At 33.5% G+C, this 21,739-nt stretch overlaps 2 protein-coding genes across 2 annotated transcripts; one reads left to right on the plus strand and one right to left on the minus strand.

Annotated features, from left to right (window-relative positions):
- Window positions 1–2,882: 2,882 nt before the first annotated feature.
- On the minus strand, window positions 2,883–13,234 carry LOC130644517 (mannosyl-oligosaccharide 1,2-alpha-mannosidase IA-like). Its single transcript, XM_057450159.1, has 13 exons — window positions 12,849–13,234; window positions 7,511–7,671; window positions 6,825–6,962; window positions 6,499–6,714; window positions 6,180–6,260; window positions 6,007–6,101; window positions 5,687–5,810; window positions 5,389–5,482; window positions 5,165–5,280; window positions 4,991–5,086; window positions 4,747–4,870; window positions 4,190–4,362; window positions 2,883–3,886 (listed from the first exon to the last, which is right to left on the minus strand). Exons 1-13 carry the CDS (start codon window positions 13,024–13,026, stop codon window positions 3,668–3,670), a joined length of 1,815 nt encoding a protein of 604 aa, XP_057306142.1. The 5' UTR covers window positions 13,027–13,234; the 3' UTR covers window positions 2,883–3,667.
- Window positions 13,235–13,984: 750 nt separating this feature from the next.
- On the plus strand, window positions 13,985–20,376 carry LOC130644518 (transmembrane protein 39A-like). The gene is made up of 8 exons (XM_057450160.1): window positions 13,985–14,402; window positions 16,786–16,954; window positions 17,437–17,520; window positions 18,334–18,488; window positions 18,604–19,048; window positions 19,282–19,463; window positions 19,773–19,893; window positions 20,060–20,376. The coding sequence occupies exons 1-8, from the start codon at window positions 14,242–14,244 to the stop codon at window positions 20,285–20,287; spliced, it is 1,545 nt and encodes a 514-aa protein (XP_057306143.1). The 5' UTR covers window positions 13,985–14,241; the 3' UTR covers window positions 20,288–20,376.
- Window positions 20,377–21,739: the final 1,363 nt, after the last annotated feature.

Here is a 21,739-nt window from a genome sequence, read left to right on the forward strand (position 1 = left end):
GAACATCCCTTTCTTTTAAGGGGGATTTTCACGAAGGGAATTGAACGGCGAATTCGATGGCGAATTCGCTTTTTAATTTTCACGACAAAATAAATTAGGCGCCAAAGTCATTGTTTACATTAGTTAACCGCGTTCTGATTGGTCAAAAACTAGCAGCGAAACCTTTAGCCGCGAAAAAGTAGGAACTGTTTCTACTTTTCAGCAAAGCGAATATTTCAATGCAAAATCACAATAAACAAAACTGCGCATGCTCAGATACAATTCGCCGTCGAATTCGCCGTTCAATTCGCTTCGTGAAAATCCACCTTAAGTGTTGGCTGCAAATAGATCAAAAAATAATTTTCAACGTTCACAGAAGTAAAATCCTCGACCTCTTACGCAACCTTGTTACAAGGGTTCTTATTTTATTTAGAGGGATAATCAATTAAAATTAATGCATTATATGCAGTAAAATATATACAAAAAAACTTCTTCTCTCATTAAGTTCTGCTGTAACCAAAACAAGGATAACAAGAAGCCCTGGGGGCTCTAAGAATTTCCGCGCGCTACCAAAATATTTGATGAAAACCTGCTAATTCGTTGTGTTATTGTGCCAAACATTCGAAGGGGCTTGGTGCATGAACCTCTGAAGATAAAGCCCATCAGTGACATTATATCTTACAACAAACGCAAACAAAACGAAACGTGTCATAATAAACTCACATTTTAAAAGAAATTGCTAACAAAAAATACAGCCTATCATTCATGGTTGAAAGTCTTGCGATTGAGACGTTTATGGTCTTAAACGGCATTAGTTGACAAAAAATCAAAATTTTGATGTAACCATCATTTTCAGCATACTTTTTTTATTAACTGTGTCAATTTTTGTCGAAAATAAAGCAGTTTTAATTTTTGGATAAATTTTGGCCTGTGAAATGACATTTAGGTGACAAAAAATCAAACTTTTGTACCATCATCATTTTCAGCATACTTTATTTGTTAACCGTGCCAGATTTAGCCGAAAATGAAGTGGTTTTAATTTTTGGACCAATTTTGGTCTAAAATGGCATTTAGGTGACAAAAATCAAAATTTTGATGTCACCATTCATTATGTTCAGCATACTTTTTTTGTTAACTTTGCCAATTTTTGTTGAAAATGAAGTAGTTTTAATTTTTGGACCAATTTTGGCCTAAAATGACATTTAAGGTGGCAAAAAACCGAAATTTTGATGTCACCATCATGTTCACCATACTTTTTTTGTTAATTGTGCCAAAATTTGTCAAAAATAAAGTAGTTTTAATTTTTGGACCAATTTTGGCCTAAAATGACATTTAGGTAACAAGAAATCAAAATTTTGATGTCACCATCATGTTCAGCATACTTTATTTGTTAACTGTTCCAAATTTTGTTGAAAATAAAGTAGTTCTAATTTTTGGACCAATTTTGGCCTAAAATGACATTTAGGTGACAAAACTCAAAATTAATATGCCACCATTATGTTCAGCATACTTTTTTTGTTAACTGTGCCAAATTTTGTCGAAAACAAATACCAATTTTGGCCTGAGGCGTCAATACTAGACTTCCCAGTAGTTAAGGAGCTTGGGTACGAAGTTTACATCTGTGACGGACCAACGTGAAATCCCAGGGTCGATTTTTTCTCAAAAAATGCTCCGAAAGAAAAAAACGACGGTTTTAAAGAATTTCCTACGCCTTCGGGCGCGGAAATTCAATAATTTGGTAGGTTGGGTTGCAGGTTGCTTACCACCACACGTTATTTTAATGATTGGGAAACCACCTAAAACGACATACAGCTCTAATAGACCTTTCCCGAATTTCCTAATTATGCTAAACTCAATTAAAGAGGTCCATACTAAAAATGATTCTTACCCCTAAGTTTCTTAGCAAAAGGCAGATCAAATTACCTAATTTCGTTAATATTTCTGTTCGTTAAGTGCCTCAATTGCAAGCTGAAAGTTACGGTCAAACCCTTTAAATAGCCGAGCTTCCTGAGAATAGCCTCATTTTTAAAAAATTATTTTCTTCAATTCTAATTAAAATCCAACTGGAATATTATATTGGTCTAAAAACTTCAGTTTTGTCATGATAATTTATTATTCTAACTAAATATCCTTATTTGAAGAGCACAGAACCATTATAAATTTCTGGATGACGTCATAATTATTATAATTTATGAAATTCGGTAAGGTGTATTTCAAAAGGACGTTTTTGAGTCGGTTTTAAGGGGGATTTTTTCGAAGCGAATTGAACGGCGAATTCGACGGCAAATTCTATCTGAGCTTGCGCAGTTTTGTTTGTTATGATTTTGCATCGAAATATTTGCTTCGCTGAAAAGCAGTTCCTACTTTTTCCCGGGCTAAAGGTTTTGCTGCTAGTTTTAGACCAATCAGAACGCGGTTAAGGAATGTAAACAATGAATTTGGTGTCTAATTTATTTTGTCGTGAAAATTAAAAAGCGAATTTGCCGTTCAATTCGCTTCGTGAGAATCCTCCTTTAAGAATCCCTATAAACATTTCATTAAAAAAAACTTGATAACTAAATAAGTGCCATTTGGATTAAGAAATGCAATAATAGCGGCACCAGCTATGAAAATTGGGTTCCTCCAACAACGTTGTTCCAAGATCTAATCTACGTTCTTACAGAGCCGTCCCGTAGCATATTAATAGGCGAACCCCTGAGGAAAAACAAAGTTGGTCTGCTATCAAAAGATGTCCGGTGGCAAAAATATTTTTACATGCTGTTTTGCACGTGGTTTTAAAGAAAGCTATAAGCAGGTTTGAATACGCAAAACATTGTTACGTGGTCACATATCACATATTTAATTCTAACTTTTGTTTTTGGTTCCGATATTACCTGTTTTTGTTACAAGCTAAAAGGAATGCATTCTAAAAAAAGCTTATTGTATTGATAGAGAAATTTTATCAGAATCAAATTTTATTTTACAATGTAATCATAAACATCTTATAAAAACACATACGCAACCACAGTGTCCTATTGGAAAAATAAAGGATTAACCTACATTATTAAATATTTAAGAAATTATAAACTAAAACAAAAATCTAGCTGCCTACATATTCGTTTACTTGTCTAAATTAAAACGTGCTACCATTTTGAAATATATTTTATACTATGGCACATTTTAATGTGGTGTTCGAACTTTATTCAACACATTATATCATTTGTCTACCCAGGGCGGACAACACGACGTGTATTTTAGAGAATGTAAAATTTGTGTAACCTTATTAGGAATAAAAATATAGAAGAAAGATTTATTTATGCGATCGAAAATTGCGTTCAACGGTAACATGATACAATTTCTTGTGTTCGGTGGAGATTTTTTTCAACTGTAACCTCTTAAATCAATCGGATAACAAATTTAATTTTTTTTTGTGGCCTGCTTACAAATAAAAAAGTAAAAAAAGATTATATGGCAATAGTTGTGTAAAAAAAATATGGTAGCATTCATATTCAGTTCACGTCAACTGACTATAACATATAGCATTTGTTAACCTCCGCCATTTTTGATTTAGCGTTAACTCATGCGCGGTAAATATCCATATTTTCATGATAACATATCGGTCGGTGTTCTGTTAATGTTGGATGTTGCAACGTATCGGAGTGAGGCTCTCTATATATGATGACGAAATAATCTCCTAGATGCCATTAGGTTACCTGCTGGCATGCTTCACAGGAAGAGGATGTGCTTCAGTATTGAATACCCATTCATCCAGACGAATTAAATTGTCGTCGGAAAATATCAAGTATAAATATTTCAATGTCTCTGCTAAAAAGAAACTTTGCTGCACGTCATCGTGGTTTACCGGCACTTGATCGACGTCGCGAATTCCGCTATACCCGACACCAACGCGACAATGCTTTTCAATATTCTAAAAAACAAAAGAAGTTGTGAAGTGTCATGAAAAACTTACTTTGTTTATAAATAATTTAGATTCTTGAAACACCGCCCTATGAATGCAATAAACAATTGTCTTCGGAGATGTGCGGGAGGGGGCGGAGGGAGTATTTCAAAAACTGTGTACTTTAGTGTTTAAGTTTATCAAAAGGGAGCGCTAAATCGAGAGCGTCTACGATACAAATAGTAGTGGACTCAAGATGGGTGAAAATAATTAATGAAGAATCGAGAAACTTGTGTATTCCTCATTTCACATATAAACGGAGGTTACTATCACCTGAGCAGCTTCCCATGCCCAATCTCTGTACTTCTGATCGTGTGTTATCCTCCACATAACAAAGTACGTTTCTACAACTTCTGGTCGAAGAATATAATACTTCTCGCTGTGACGCAATGCTTTGGCTTCCATAGCTCCTTCAAAGCGGAATGATTCTGGTCCAATACCAGTGGCTAAGAAAACAAAAAGAAGTTAGGCCACTCTTTTACTTGAGCTTGAGTAACAAAATAAAATTCAGAAGTTTTACAGACATAGAAAATGGGTTTAGAAATAAAAATTAACAGGTTATCAATGTACAGCATGAACTGTGCTTTAAAACAGAACGACCAACATAAAACAAAAATATTGCTACAATTTGAATTGTTAATTTAAAAATTATTCCTTTGTTCTAGTAATATTCGAGTAATCAAAAAAGGGCCTCGGCTTTTATTGCGTACGAAAACGAAAATCAGGTTTTTGAAAAAAAAAAAGAATTCTCCGTTTGTTCTATTTTGAAATGTAAAGCAGGTAATTAACTTATTCTATCTTCCCTTCTTTACACTTTCTACGATTCTCACCTGTAACTCTGTAAGATTCACGACACGTGCGTGCAACTTCTTTTCCTAACTCCATGTATCTGTCTTTCCTATCAGCGGGTGCACCTTCTGCGCTAAGAGCAAACATTCCACCAGCAAAACACGCCTATGGAGCATCGATACGAACGTGAGTAGAGATGTATAGAAAATAAATAACGAAAAAGAAAATTTACATGGAAATAGATGACGCTGTAAGGCGCTTGTACGTGATTTAAGAAGTTCTCACCAAATGTTCCATTTTAGATTCTACGGATCCATAGTTGTACACTCCAAGATAAGTGAAGCCACCTGGTGATTTGCGAATGAGAGCAGGTTCGATCGCCTGTGAACGAAAGAAAAAATATAGCTGATAAATTCACACTTAAGGTTATATTTTAGCTGGAGGTTGCAAAAATCATACCTTCATTGCGTCATCATACATCTTTCGAGCGAGGTTATCCGTCTTTCCACTCATTATCCATGATTTGATCAAATACTCATAAAAACTGTCACCCAATGCACCAAGGGACACATGTTCTAAAAAATAACAAAAACATATTATTAAAGAAACAAAAAAACAACAAGAAAGTAACGTACTAATAAAAACATAAGACAATCATGTTGTATTGAAAAGATAATCCTCACTTTGTCCCCATGTTCCTGACCTTGGGTTTATGTAGTTAGGATACAAGCCATCGGCCTTTGGCGCAGTGTTTAAAACTTCTCGAATTTTATTTACCTATGAAGAACAAACAAGATGCAGTGAAGTAATAACATAGGGACGTTAAATGTGACCAGTTATTTTAAGTGTCTGCACTTACTGATGAAAGCTTAAACGAAACAATATTTGATAAACACGTGTAGAAATTTCGTGTTATTTGTAAACCCGCACAAATTTTAAAAAACTAGCACGGAAAAGTAGAAGATAGTGAGCGAAACAAACCTTGTTAGCGTACTTCATATCACCAGTTATTCTGGATAAATACATCCATTCTAAATGTAGACTGCCGAACTCAGCCAAAATTGAACTGCCGCCTGACGCCCAATTGTAATTCATTCCAACCCCACTAAAATGTATAAAAAACACGTTTCATTACAAATTATACATACACCAGCAATGATTAAAAATCCGGAAATATCAACAACCAAAATTGTCTGAAATTGTGTTTGCTTTATAATAATTGAAATTGTGTTTGCTTTACGGTTATCACGGAACCAGTAGCGAATGGACAATACAAAGGTCAAGAAAATATATTTACCCACCTCTGAAGGTTAACCATGGCCCATGGTATACCTGAAGGTGTGTTGCATGCCGGAATAAGTTTGTCGACAATCTCCCTTGCTTTAATTTTGAAGACCTTCAAGGTAAAAGTAAAAATTAAAATTGTTGTTTCGGTTTTTTTCTAACATTGAATAAATTTCGTGAAAAATGATACCTCGTCTTTTGTGAGAGCATAAGCTGAAAGTAGTCCACCAACAAATCGGATGTTCATCTCAAACACAGATACAAATGTATTCTAAAATGGATGAACAATGCAAAACCCTCAATATCTATACATCAAATTCTGAAACCGTCTCCCTGAAGTACATGTTGAAAAACAAAACATTAAAAAGCTTCTTCACAGCTTTAGTTTTTTAAGAGGTATTCGATCTTCATATCTTGAAGGAATTTGGCGACATAGTAGTCAATACACATCAATTTACAATTTTTGTGCTATTAACATTTCTTTTAACTAAAAAATGTATTTTACTCACAACTCCAAAATTTAAATGCTCTGCTACCCAGTCTCTTGCTTGTTTGAACTCATCATTTAAACCCATTATATATAAAGTGTCCAACGCATCAATCACAGTAGCTCCCATTGAAGATGATCCAAATATACCTGCAGAATGACCAGACTTGGCGATCGGCTTAAGTTCGTTCGCACCCATAGCATGACGCGCATAGCCATCCCAAGCAGTTTTCATCATCTATAAGACGTAGAAGTTTCTAAAAACTTATTGAAAAATGAAATATTTATTTTATGTTGTTTGTTATATTTTAATTACCACTGAGATCAATCAGTTTTCAATTTTGATACCTTTTTAACGAAATCTCTTTTTTTCTTCACTTCAGCATCTTTTGGTTCACCACCAACTTTCACACCATGCTCTGGAGGTACGGTCATAGCAAGAAGTTTCTGTTTACGCTCCTTTTGAATTTCTTCTTCTTTTTCTTTCTACAGATATAAAGAATTGTAGAAAAGAAGGAATTATAAAGATTTGCATAAAATCTTCCTCTATCATTTTATTGAGCGCAGTGACAATTTTTTCTAGCTGTTTCCAACTTATTTTGCCTAAACCTTTAAGTGCAATTCACGCTGTTAACATGAAATAACGTTTTTCTTTTGTGCAACCACACTTTTTATGAGATCACTAACACACATACATAAGAAAACCTATAATTATTTTTCAGTGGCCTCACCGTATGCACATAGATTATTTCTTTTGATCACTCTCAGAAACTGACTGAAGGATAGACCATGTTAGAAAACATTTAGTCATATGGCCAAGACAAGCTTGTTGCACCAATTGTGTGACAAGCTAACTTTTATTCAATAATGAAATTGATACTTTTTTTCGAAAATGTAAAAGTTATGCCATATTGTTTTTGTGATATGTAATTGGTTGGTTTTTCTTAGATATTACATGGTATCATCTTGGTAAGGGAACACTGATCAAAACAATTCTTGACAGACATCTAGCAAATTCAAGATGTCATACTAACCTGTTGTTTAACAAAAGCTTCTTTTTCTCTTTTGATTTCATCTTTTATCTTTTTTTGTTGTTCATTTGTAAGATCAGGATTAAATTCATGCGCAATTTGTCTTTCCGAATTTTCTTGCACTTTAACTTCAACTAAATTTTCGTCGACTAATATTCGTGCTTCTATAAGATGAAATATAAACTTCCTAATAACATCAACTTTAATATGTATCTGCTTTCCAATGCACAGAAAGTTTATAAATTCAAAAGTTTAAATAAAGATTCCTAATTTCATCATTGGCTTTACTGTATTTACCTAGAGTAGAGTAGGCTAAAATAAAGATTTAATTGTTATTATCAACTTTTATAGTCCAATTTCTATAAGATTAGGTCTGATAAATTTAAACCAACAAGGTTTTTTAAAATCATAAACTTTGTTAAGGACACTTAATAATACAGTATTGCTTCTGTGAGAGGGCAACGTGTTTATTTTCATTTAGGGTTGAAATAGTATGTCTCGTTTTCTTCTTTTCATAATACTTGACCTAGTTCACTGATCACGTTTTTGGCTTATAAGGTTTTCTTTATTTCTACATCACCTCCTTTACTCACGTTATTTTTAGGCCCATAGCAGTGCACCTTTAATTTTTAGTTCGATGTTCTATTTACACATAATATATAAGGTATACAGATTCATTTATCTATTTATTTTATTTATTTCTCAAATTGATACCAGTTATATCGTATATCTAGTTATTTAAAAACTGAAGAAACTAACCTGTATAAGTATGAATAATAATAATAAAATAATAATAATAATAATTAATTAACTTTCCTGATGATAGTAACGACATTAAGGCATCAGACTAATGTCATATTTCTATTGTTCTCAACTCAAAATAACAACATTACGGAAACCTGTCTATATAATACAATTTTGATGGTAGGACCTTTATAGGCTGAAGGAAATGATACTTAAATTTATTGTTGTCTGCATCTAAAAAGTACAATGCCATGTGGAAAATTTCCATTGTTCATTTTTTATTATTTGCCTTTGAACTATATAGGGGTTCTATGTCCATACTCGTGAAAAGCTGTTTAAAGGTTGTTTTTAAAACCATTTTTGCCCAATAGTGGCAGATTCCATGCGCACATTGTCACATGGATGTAGGCGCGTACATCTATGTAAAGATACGTTGGATGTTTTCTTTGTGGCAATTTGAAACTTTATTGTAAAAGAATAAAAAGTAATGTTAAATGTGTCCATTTCTTTGTTACACATCAGGGTTGTTCTGGGTATGTTATTGTCACTATGCCACACAATAAATTTGAATCGCCTACCTTGGTGCATTTTGGTACATAATGGCAAACATACTGCAAACAGTACCATGAAAAACTTTTTTAAAAGGTTGTTTGTGTAGATTTCTGGAAAAGGCTATATTATACAATTTGCCCTATAAACATATTACTCCCTTTACAATTCAATTTTTTTTCATCATACTGTTTCGTGGAGGCATTCAGGCATGTGAATTTTAACGCTTTTTTTCTACATTTTCTATATATTTAAGATAGATTTAAGGCAATTGAAGGATTCTATAAATTGCGAAGAAAAAATTTGCCTCAGGAAAATTTTTCCAACGCAATTTGTTTTTTTTTTTAAATAACCTCAGCATTCACCTCGGCATTTGTCACATGGCTGTATTATAATTAATAAAGACAAATCAGGTCATAACTTTTGTTGTGGCCAGGTCAACGAATTTAAAAGCACTGTTTTGCATTTCGGAAATAATATGGACAAGTTTGTGAGGAAATCATAAAATTTTATTGAAATAGTTTCCAGAACTTGTCCTTTTATATGCGGGTGTTTGCGGTTTACTAGGCACCCTTGTAAAATATTCCTATTTATAAAAGTATGTAGCTAGTATAAAACCGTCCCTTCGCCACAACCTTTTAACTAATATATTTAATAGTCTTTTGTCTTGTTTTCGTCTTCCTGCTACCATTAATTCACAATTATCCCAGCTACTACTACTACCCAAGAAAATAACAAACTCTTTCCCATTGGAATCCCTTAATTATGCGTTACCCCTTAAACTAAAGTCATTCTCTCAGTCAGCAAATGTCACGTTATACTTTTAAACTAATTACAGGTCCATATTTTTCAGGTAGCCATTAGGAATTAGGAAAAACCACACTGTTCACACAGTCATCTCTTTGTAAATAGGGGCTGACTATTTTGTAGAATCTTTGCTTACTTACTTCAAAAAGTTTTTCCTGATTTCTAGAAAAATATAAATTTTAGCAGAATCACCGTTACAGCTCTTTCATCGTCAGTTTGACTACTACATTATAAAAAAAGAATGGTATTTACAGCACGCCGGGTGCAAAAGATATGCAATATAAACAATGGTTCATCGTAGCGATAGTCTATTTAAGCTGTACTGCATCCTTGTTAGGATGTCACGTCACGTGATACAGCCTATCTAAGCGGCTATATTCAAAACTTCAAATTTAACGGATCTCCCGGGTGCTACGAAAAATCTAATGTATTGGAGATGTTTATATGCAGGTAAATATTGGATTTACTCAGATAGATGCTAAAATTTAGTTAAATGTGTGTTTTTGACAATCAAAGTTTTGTACATCTTAACTAAACTGTATAACGCGTAATTAGACTGTATCATACATCCTAATTAAGCTGACATCCGAACACACCTTTACGATAATTCAAGAAAACTAACACTCCATCGCAGCCTTTTTGCAATCGGAGAAGGTAAACATCACACTTTTATAAGAGTTTATTAAGGAGAAAACACGTTCATTCGTGATAACTTTTCTTGCTGCGTTTTGCTTTTAATGAATAGTACACATACCGTAATGCTTCAAATAAACACCCCCTTCTATTAAACGCCCCCTCGTTTGCCCCCCTTCTTTCAGTCATTTTTGGAATAAACGCTCCCCTCTAATAGACGCCCCTCACTCATAAGGCGTCTATTTGAGGTGATAATAAAAGTATATGAAAAAATCAATAGCTGTTATTGTTTTGCTCTTTTAGTTAAAAGACAATTTTAGTGGTGCTATTAGAAATATAAAAAATTCATAAATACCACTAAACACAATCTCCTATTTTTGATACATCAATAAAATAAGTTTTTCTAAATCTTAGGTTTAGGGTTGGAAATTTAGGCCATTTTCACATTATACCGGATAGCTTTCAGTTTCTCGATCGTAATTCATCATAGACTAATCAACAGCATTTTGAATAACATAAGAAGAAATCAACTCCTTAGACTTGCCCTATTTGAACAATTAAGGGTTGGTTTGCGAAAACGAAAAAAACATGGAATAAAAGGGAGAGTGTGGTTTTTCTTTTTCCTGGGCCTTCTTAGGAGCCACATTCATATTATTTCTTCACATAAACCAGTTTTCTCTTTTCAATCAATGCTTCATATAATATTCATCATTTATATGATATTCATCATATGATAAAAAAAAACACTTTGTAGAAGAGCAATTTATTATCACTTTGAGCCTAATATGCCCACAAAAATACAGGAAATACACTTCCCCGTTGATGTATTTAGATAGATTTTCTGAATTGAAATTGTGCCACAAGGGATGATTCAGTCAAAAAAGTGTAATGTGAACACCCATGAACAACACATATCAACATGCAACGATTCTATTCACACTATACTGCAGGCCTTGTCAGGAAAAAAATGCTCGCATGCGAGCTTTGCACGTCATGATACTCTTCAATCATTTTGAGGCTTGCGATGTTCACACAGTATTATTTTCAATGGCGTGCGATGGCGAGTGCTCATTTTTGTTTCATTTTTTTTCTCGAGTAATCATAGAACTCGCATACAGCAACACTAATTTTGCCATGTTTTAAAAAGCAGGTAATTTATTGCGACGAAACTAAAATATGCAAAGTGTTCTTTATTCATTATTTTTGTAAAACATTTATATGACGTAGCAACAGAACGAAGAAAAATTATAAAACATGCATGTTGCAGTCATAAAACTCTTTCAGTTAATTATTTTTTGTAAACATTTTTTAAGATGTAAATATTTTTTTATTCTTAGATTTTTCAAAAAAATATATCATTAAACATTAAACCGTTTTTTTTTTTTATAAAAAAATTCCCTCAGGTTATTATTGTTGCTTCGATCTTAAAACATCCCCCCAAAAAGCAAACAAGCTTTGTGATTTTCTCTTTCTATGGCGATATTTAAAATTATACAGATTGTTGTCTGAGTTATAAAGCATTGTTTGTTGAAAAATATTTAGAAAGCAAAGTCTGCAGGTGGCAATTGATTACCATAACAATAATTAGATATCATGCTGACTCTGTGCTTGTGAAAAACATACTGGAAGTGATTTCATATAACTAAAGTAGCGAAAGCATTTTAAGAAGTAAGAGACAGAAAAGTTGAACTTTAAAATTTATTTTTCAATTTTTTTTAATTTAAAAAGAGCAACTAAATTAAAAAAAAAATTTAATGGTGAATTAAAATTATTTTCTTATGTTTTTTTAATATATATTTATTTCTTTAATATCTTGCGTACTGGCGTTATTAAAAAGATTACTCTAATTTATTTTACTCGCACTCGCATTGTACTTTAATCGCATTTATTTGTCTTTTTTGGCGTGCGAAGATTCGCACAGGAACATTTAAACATGGTGTGTGTGGGCGTGGGCGTGTGCGCGTGCAATCGCACGCATTCCTGACGAGTCCTGACACCGGATAGATTTTCATAACGGCATGAAAATTTATCCAGTATAATGTGAACATGTCCTTAGATACACTGTAAAGTTTATATTATAGGTATCCTTAAAAACTGCAAAAGAGACAAAGTGTAAAAAAATTTAAAAACGCCCCCTTGAATAGACGCCCCCCAAAAATGTCAAAAAATTTAATAAACGCCTGGGTGTTATTCGAAGCATTACGGTAAGTTGTATCTTATTATTATTAACGTTTCCTACACTTTGAAAGAAGTTGATACAAAGGAAGTTAAAAAACTGGAGAAAACAGGTTTTTTCTCTAATAAAATCTTGTTTTTTACCTCCTTTCTTCCGATATTGTAAAACGATGGGGAACCGTAGGAACGTATGTAGCTACAACTGAATTATCGTAAAGGTGTATTAAGCCGCACATCTTAATTAAAAGGTTTGTCCTGACTGTTCAATTTAGATACTTGTAGTTGTTGTTTAATCAAAGCTTATTCTGTGGGAGTTTGACTGTGAAACGTCAATGTTTTTCCTCAACCCAAAAGTTTTACAACTAGAAATTCCGAACAGGAGAATATAAAACATATTCAGTTTGAAAAACTGTAAAAAAAGCAAAGCAATTACCTTGTGGAGTTTTCGGAGGTTTAATAGGTCCAGGACGATTTCCAAGAAACCTTTCATAGGCTATTCTTATCAGACTATCATCACTTCCTTGTTGGGGCAAATGAAGGAACGCGCCCAAGCAAATCATAAAAAATGCAATGGCAATCAAATATAATATTAACTTTTCTTTCTTCCTCATTGCGAGTTCTGAGCTCTATCTTTATCAAAATAGGAGGAAGTTTACAATACTTTTGCAAAAATTTAATGGTTAGGCACACAAAACCTGTTGTGCAAACGGCATACTCAGCAACAACAAACCTTCAGCATCATTTTCATTTCCATAGATTTCACATTTCCTAGGTCTTGTTTACGTGTATGATTTGACTCGATCATTCTTGGAAAAAAGATAAAACACAGACTGTATACTGAACTAACTTGTATGATTTTGCAGATTCGACACCCAGAAATGAGGAATAAAAATGCTCCACTTTGTGTCCCCCGGGGATTATATTGTACAGATTCAGTCCAAATAAAAAAGATCTAACAAGCACTTGGAACAAGGCTGCCAAAGCTATGATTATTTCAATTACCAAATCCAAAGGAAAAATAATAAATTCAAAAAAAACAAAAAAAAAAACAACACAAAGGCAAAAAACTTTAGCCAATAAGGAAAAAAGAATCCAGCGCAGTTGTCGTGTAGCCTACGCGTTCCCAAATCTTATAGACCCTCTATATCGTATGAAACTCTAAGGATGAGAGAATGGGCTTACTTATCCTCGTCCTCCTCAGCAGACACCCACTACTTGCGAGAAATAACAAAAAATAAATATTTTAAATATTTTAAATAATAAGATTTACTTACTGCGCGCTTAACCGGAACAAAGCGTCGTTGAAATTTCTCGACAAGAACTTTTGTGTTTAATGGATAGAACATACTAATTTATTTGTTTTTTACTTTTATCGACAACCATCTTATCTTTCTGCCTTGCCTGCAAAAATTTTAAAATCACCCGGACGGGGTAGTGCGGGTTCGGGGGTCAATTTGACCATATGAGAGGGTATATATTCCGGTCTGGAGAACAACACCATAAGAAAAGCAGCGTCTTTTTAATGTTTTTGAGATAGCCATTACGACATCTGTGGACTAACGTTTTAAAATATGGTTAAACTACATCCATGCGTAGGAAGAAAAGAAGTGTGACCCTAGTAAATTAAAGAACTTGGGAGGACAAGAAGAGGACTGTTCCACGATCCAAACTGCTTTACTTTTTTGATCATTTTAAGTTCCTGTAAAACTGATAATTTGCCCTTTTGATTTGTTGCATATATATTAGAAAAGATTTTTAAGAAATGATTATTTGTTAGCACTGCCATATTCTTTGCGTGATTTTGAGGAACGATTTCCCAACTCCAAATGTTGGAACCTGCATCAATAATACTGCTACTTTATTGTTGCCGTTTTAAAAAGGGAAACCAAAGGTATTTTAAACAATTTATACCTAAATTAAAACAGTTCATGCCAGTGTTAAGAAAAAGTGGGAATCATAAAACTGCAATCAGGCAGACATTGGAAAGGTAGGTAAATTTTGTAAAAATACAATAATACCCAGCTAGCTGGCTAGCTGGCTATTATTGACTATACAGTCCATGTACATGATCATCTTAAGTAAGAAGCGTCATGTGATATTGCTTCATGCTTACTTTCAGATGGGTTAAAACATGGTCTTTTTATGGTCAAACGGTCAAACCTACTTACACAAACCTACTTACATTACAAACCTACTTACATTACAAACATCTTACAAAATAAACCTACTAATTACTCAAGATATGTTGTTGTGTTTTTCCCAATCTTGTACATCAGATGCTGGCATATCAAACCTTAATTAGTCAGTTTGCTTTGCAATATGCCTTATCTTCAGTTTGTGAATACGATCAATACACCTTTACGATCGTGTTTTTATGAAAGTTTGCTAGAGACAAAAGCGTGTTTTCTCTAGTTTTTTAACTTCCTTTGTATCAATTTCTTTCAAATTTTCAGGAAATGTTAATAATAATAGGATACAACTTATGTGCACTTTTCAAAGCGCAGCAAGAAAAGTTATCACGAAAGAAAGTGTTTTCCCCTTAACAAACACTTATAAAAGTGTGATGTTTACCTCCTCTGATTGCAAAATAGGCTGCAATGGAGTGTTAGTTTTCCTGAATTATCGTAAAGGTGTATTGCACTACATGCAACTGGCTAATAACCTAACCAACAGCATGTGGGATGTAGTTGATGATACCTTGTTTAACATGTACTTCATCAATGCTGATGATGAAGTTACTTCCATCTAGGTTAGACCAATGTTTTAAGTGCCAAGGTTTTGGACATTTTGCTACGTAATGTCCAAGCCTTCTTGTTTTTTAACACTTTGTTATGTTTCAACCATTTAAAACCAAAAATTATACTGCTTACGGAGCTGGACGAGTGAGTCATTGCTCAGCTGATAATGAATATTTAAGGCTGAGAGCTTGTTTACTTATGCGATACTGATCCCGAGCCTGTCTTGTAAAGCCCTCTTGAGTTTGAGTTTGGGAAGTAAGTCAAAGGACATTTTGTTAGCGGTAAACCCACCTGCCTGGTAAACTTACAACCATACATTATTTTGATTAATTTAAGAAATCAGAAACAAAGTGTTCAGTCAGTTCAGTCAACTTGAAACAAATAAAAATAAAAATCATAACAAAAATCATTTTTAACCATAATAAGAAAGATTTGTCACAGAGTCAAAGTTTCTTAAATAATGCCCTGTAACCCTCTTTCAAAATATTGATATTCTGAAGATGTGAGAAAAGGCTGAGACTTACCAATTATTTAGTCAAAAGGTCAGACATTGGTAATTCCTTGAAAAAAATGTTTTTCTTTGCCTACCATTTTTCCGAAATAAAATCATTTAGACTCTATTATGTCAAATTGGGTTGAACTCAGGTCAAAATGAAGATTTAGTCTATCCGTTAGACACTAAGTGTGGAGTTTTAAAACTATAACAATTTTATTTATCCTGTATACTTTCACACTGTGACACAAAGTTTATCATCTGAAGGAAACATTGTCTTACCATTTCCAAAGTCCTGACATAAGTTAGAGAAAAATTTCCTCTTTAAAAATGCATTCATTACGAATTTTGCATAATTTTTTGAATCAATTTTTTATGTGGCCATCAAATTTAACTTTAAAGGAGAACTAACAAAAAAATCTTTTTTTTTTCCTTTCAAAACATTCCAACATATCACCATTTTTTATCACTTCTTTGTCTTCTGAAGTGACTTAAGAAAATAGTAATATTACAATTCTAAAGCACACAAAAAAAAATTGAAAAAGTACTATTTTTTTAGGCTCACCAACCTAATGATTCATTTCAAAACCTGAAAAAAATGAATTAAGAATATGAGGATACCAAATTAAGTACACAAAAACCACCTCAAATTTTATATGCTGTATTTAATGAGAACTTTTTGTTGTTATATAGAAAATGGTGGCCATTGTAAATCTACCATACGACATACTATGCATTTAGGAGAAATATAGACTTATTTATTTCACTACTTTTGTTAACTTTCCAGTTCATTTTATTAATAACAGCAACAAGTATTCTCTATTGAAACCACTACAATATTTGTTTTGCCCATGATTGTAAGTTGGCATACGAAAGTTCACGTAGCTCTTATCCAGTCAGGAGTCATTGAATCAACTAGGATCGTCAGGTTCACTATAAAAAACTTCTTGCAGGTCACGCATGAACCCTGTTGATCTTAGTATACTCAAAGTTAAATCGTGGAGATTTAGATAGATGATTTTTGTGGTGTTTTTAATTAAATATGTGAAAAAAATTGTGATATGAGTTTTTTTAATAGCAGACTGCAAACTTTTATGAGCTAGACAAACTAACTATATTTATTGTTTTTATTTTTACAGGAATGGTCATTTTACTGCTGCACAATCTGCTATAAGTTTCGCCATTCCTCCAGTTTTACACGCTCCAACTCCTGACATTCCCATGATGAATTTTCTGCAGTTTGAAGTGATTTTGCTAAGCTATCTTGTCATGGCTATGCAGATACAATATATGAATATATATAAGGCAGTAAGTATATATTGATTTTAAATTTTTAGCTTTTCAGTTCACAATGTAATTTCTAGGAAGCAGTCTAACTTTTTTGCACCCTTGTCCACTTGCATTTCATTCTTTGTTAATGGAAAAATTTGTTTTGCCGATACTAATAAGAGCAGTGCACTCATTCCTTGTTTTAACCAATTACCAACATGATTGAACAATGTTGACATAATGATACAATGCTGATTCAACATTATCACATCTTCTGAATGTACTGTGCAATAAATTATTTAAAGGAACACTTGAGTTATTTTCTTTATAATGACTGAGAATGTCCCGTCATTCCCGCTATTATTTGTTCAAATTGGCCATCATCACCAGGAACCACTGCCATATTTGTAACATTAAATAAAGCATGATAAAACGAAGTGACCAAGACGAATAGATAACTATATTAACCTGGCCTTTTTTCATTACTAAACCACCTACATAGTTTTTTCTTCTCTTTTTAGAATTTCTACGTGATGGACTATCATCTTATTGTTTTTACAACTTTAATATTGTTCAGACGTGTAGCATGGTTGATACTAAAACAGGTATCCACTTTGAGATAATTTCTTACGTCCACTTTGTATCCTAGCCTAGGTTTATATATACCTGTTATTTCTGTGTTTTATTTTTTTTTTTCTCTGTTGCTACGACCACGTAGAGTTAAAAGTCAGAATTTATATATTCTTTTTTTTAAACATGAAAGACCAGAAAATTTGTGCTAAATAAAGAAATCTTTGAATTAAAATATAAAATTTGAAAGTAGTAAGTTTAGGATGTTTAGCAGCCATGATAAATGCGCGTTGCCATTTATTTTGGTCTAGGATGTTTAGGGTATAGGATATTAGGGGATGAAAATTAAATGTGTGCGAAAATTTCGCGAATTAAGGTATCATCATCATCATCATTCTCGGCTTAACGTCCGTTTTCCATGCTAGCATGGGTTGGACGGGGTATATTAATGACCCTCTTCCAATCTGATCTAGACTGTGTTAGATCTAAACTCAACTTCCTCTCTATTAAGTTTGTCCTTATAACCTCCTGCCAAGTCTTTCTCGGTCTGCCTCTGGGCTTTGCCCCAGGAACTATCAAGTCTCTACACTTTCTTACCCAATTATCCTCCTCCATTCTTTCCAAGTGCCCCAGCCAATTCAATCTTCTTATCTGGATAACATCTTTAATTCTACGAAGACTTAGCCTGCTTCTTAGCTCATCTGAACTCTTTCTGTCTCTCAGACAGAAGGTATAGTGAAAACATGTAGTTGGGGTTGGAGAAAAAGTGATAAAAACGGAATTCATTCGTTTACAATAAGGAGTCATTATTATTTTTTTCTTTAATAGGTAAGTTATTCGTTTTTTAGACGTTAGCATCAGAAGTATTACATACATTTACATACTGGTCGAAAGTCGCCTTAAAATCTGTCTTGTTACTTTCGATGATGGCACTATGTTTGTGGTCATTATATAATATAATGCAAAATAGTGCTTTCGAAGACGTTCTGTTCCTATGCTATCCGTAAGTATTAATTTTACTATTAAGGAAAAACATGAAATGATTTTGTAAAATTTTGGACAGCTTGATGAATTATAAATATTTGCTATGTTTAATCCTGCATTTTGTGCCTTCTCAGATTTGGTGTGTATTTATGGACCTTTGGTTTTACTGTCAATCCATATAGTCATTGTGTTCTATTTAAACTTGGAACCCATCAATCACCACAAGTTCAAGAACTCATCACCGATAACACATCGTTGTTCCATCAAGCTGTAACGTTGCAGAACATACCGATCAATTCAATGACACAAGTCGCCAACCGTAGTAAAACGAAAATACACGAGATGAATGGAAATACGAAAACTACGTCCAGAGAAACTAATGGTCATGTTGTGAACGGATCAAGCGCAGCGACTAAAAAATCCACGTGTCTTCGTGACCAATGCGCTATGTCTCCGGACACTGTACGTTATGAAGCTGAATGTTTAAGGACTGATTTCAACTTACGAATGAAGCAGATAATTTTTAATTCCGTGATTAGTGCATATTACGTAGCGTTTATCCCGTTGAAATTTACTCAGGTACGTTTCTTTCATTAGTTACGTGGGTTTCAAAAAACAGCCTGAAACACATTGAAACCTAGAAAATGTTAAGTTCTCAGAAAAAAAATCACTATCCAATATGTCGAAGTTTTCACAATGTTTATTTGTGCTATTGTTATAATTGCTGATGTTGCATCGAAGCAATCAAAAACTGTGATTTTGACAATTCATGTTTTGTGTTGAAAACTTTCATTTTCTTCGCTCTCTTTTAGAATGGTTGGTTATATTACGATATTGCATGGTCAGCACAACATATATTTTTCGTATGGGTGAACACCTTCGTATTATTGGTCAATTTTCTTGTACCTCACCATTATATTGATGGATTACATAAATGTGCTCTTCACCTTGGCGGTTGGAAAAAATATAACGGACAAAGAGAAACGCCGCACGTGTAGGTGTAATTTTTCTCTATAAAAATGGACTTGCACGAAGTTTTGAGAGTTTTAATTCTTTTAAATAACCCATGCGGTAGAGTGCAATAAACGTTTTACATACATTCTTGACATTTTAAAGCTGCAAAATCGATCTCCGCGTAAATTTGTCTCACTGGTACAGAATGGACTGAATCATTCACTCTTTGTAGTGACGTTTTGGGTAACGGGGGAAGGAGTTACATTGTAAGCTCTGGGTTCTACTTGTAGGCGAAAAAACAGAATGTTTCACTTATATTTTTTCGGTAAAGGTGTACAACTTTTTATAGGTGGTCACCCCTGACAATCTGGCCACAAGATACTCTCGTACGACATAGTAAAGGTTTGTTTCGTGGCATTGGAAAACATAACACAGCTTCGCCTGGTGATGCCCACCATTCACGATTTTATGTGAGTTGAATTTTTATTTACCCTAACTACTAATATATATTATCATTCTCTACCAGTCAACAGAGCGATCATTTATGTCCTTTTGTTAAATTTTCTTAACGACATGAGCTTACGATATGAGCTACCTTTTGTTTCAAAATTCTTATTTACGTATTTATTTATTTAGTTTATTTTCAGCAGTCCATTGCGCCTGCTAAATTGGTTAGTTGTACTACAGCTTGTTGCTTCACTCGTTCAATTATACGTATTAGCGAATTCCATATACTGGTATCAATATTTGTCTGTTGTTGCCATGTCAACGATCAACATGTATCTTTTATTTCGGTTGCTACGAGAGCGATGGGCAGTAGAAGCAACGCTGAAAGAGCATACAGTTTGTTCCGGACAGGGATAGCATTTTTACGCCGCGTTTTTGTTTGCCACTCTTATGTTGCGTTTCTTGTATCTCATTACGTTTTTTATACGAAAGATTCGTTTCATTGATATGTACTGTTTTGTTGACTAGATTCCTCTACTTCACATGTCTCATCGGCAAAATGGCCGTGGTTTAATGTAAGTCATGAAATAATTTCACCGCGAATATTTGAATTATAGCGCAAGCAATGGTTATCGTGGGACGCCTTCCACTTAGGCTTTTTACCGCAGTTCCCATGATTTAGCCGTACGTAAAAATTTCTCTTTTAGGCGTGACGCTTGTTATTTGAAAGCATTGGGAATTAAGGAGAGGCGAACTGCGCACGGCATGGCTGCTGAACAAAGTCCACGATGACAGTATTGACTTTGAAGACCAGAACAACTCGTTCGGTCTGCGCCATAATTCCATTTAAATTTTACAGAATTCATGACAAAAAAAAAGATTAAGAATGTTTTGAGATTAAAAATATTCGTAGAGTTATAAAAAAATGATTTTTTATTACGCATAAAAACTGTATTTTCACCTAAAACTTTGCAGCACGAAAACACACTAGACCAAAAAATATAAATCAGTCTGTCAAAAATACCAATTTTGGTTCCATTTTTGTGAGTGCTGAATTATTTATAATTCAGTGTTTACGTCACGAGTCAATACATACAAAATAAACAAGAAAAGGTAAGGTAAAAATAGCAAATGTTGAACAGCATGTGAATAAATTTGTAAGTAACAAAAAGAATAAGAAAAATAAAAGATAAAGCCTCAATGTCGCGCGTTCGATTTGTTGTTGAATGTTTCCGCTCTGTATATTTTTTAAATTTGGCGCTATCTCATCACAACACACTTCTTCCTTCGAAGCTCGTAGTATTTTGTGGAAGAAAGACTTAAACATGAAAAAATATTGTTGTTGGTCATGACAGATATTCATTAACATTAAATAAGTTTACACGAAGAGTATAAAATGTTGTTACTATTAAAAGAGACAACAGGTCCTGGGATTAAGGTTGGCAATAGACTGTTTATTTATAGAAATTCAAACGGTGACGTTTAGAGAGAAACCCGACTAGGAGCGCTAATTCTTCCCAACACACACAAGTACATCTAAAACCTACTTATTTTCACCCCTTACAACCATGGAAATTGTATAAAATTCTTGTTGGGAAAGTATATGAATACTTAATTGTGAAATATATTTATCAACCTCGTTCCCAGGGCTCTTTTTCATTTTTATGGGTGACGAAAAAGAGCCCTGGGAACGAACTTGATATATTTATTTGTTTGTTATAATAGTAGTTTTCTTAGTAGATTTTAAGATTTAGAAATCTATAATTTTTTCTCCCACGGTTAAATTTTTTTTGTTCACCTCTCCCTTTAACGACGTCATCAAAAAGCAGTATCTCTTTAAGCGTTTGTCAAAAGCATATGATGCGATAT

This window comes from Hydractinia symbiolongicarpus, chromosome 5 (assembly GCF_029227915.1).
Source record: "Hydractinia symbiolongicarpus strain clone_291-10 chromosome 5, HSymV2.1, whole genome shotgun sequence".
Lineage (NCBI taxonomy): Eukaryota > Metazoa > Cnidaria > Hydrozoa > Anthoathecata > Hydractiniidae > Hydractinia > Hydractinia symbiolongicarpus.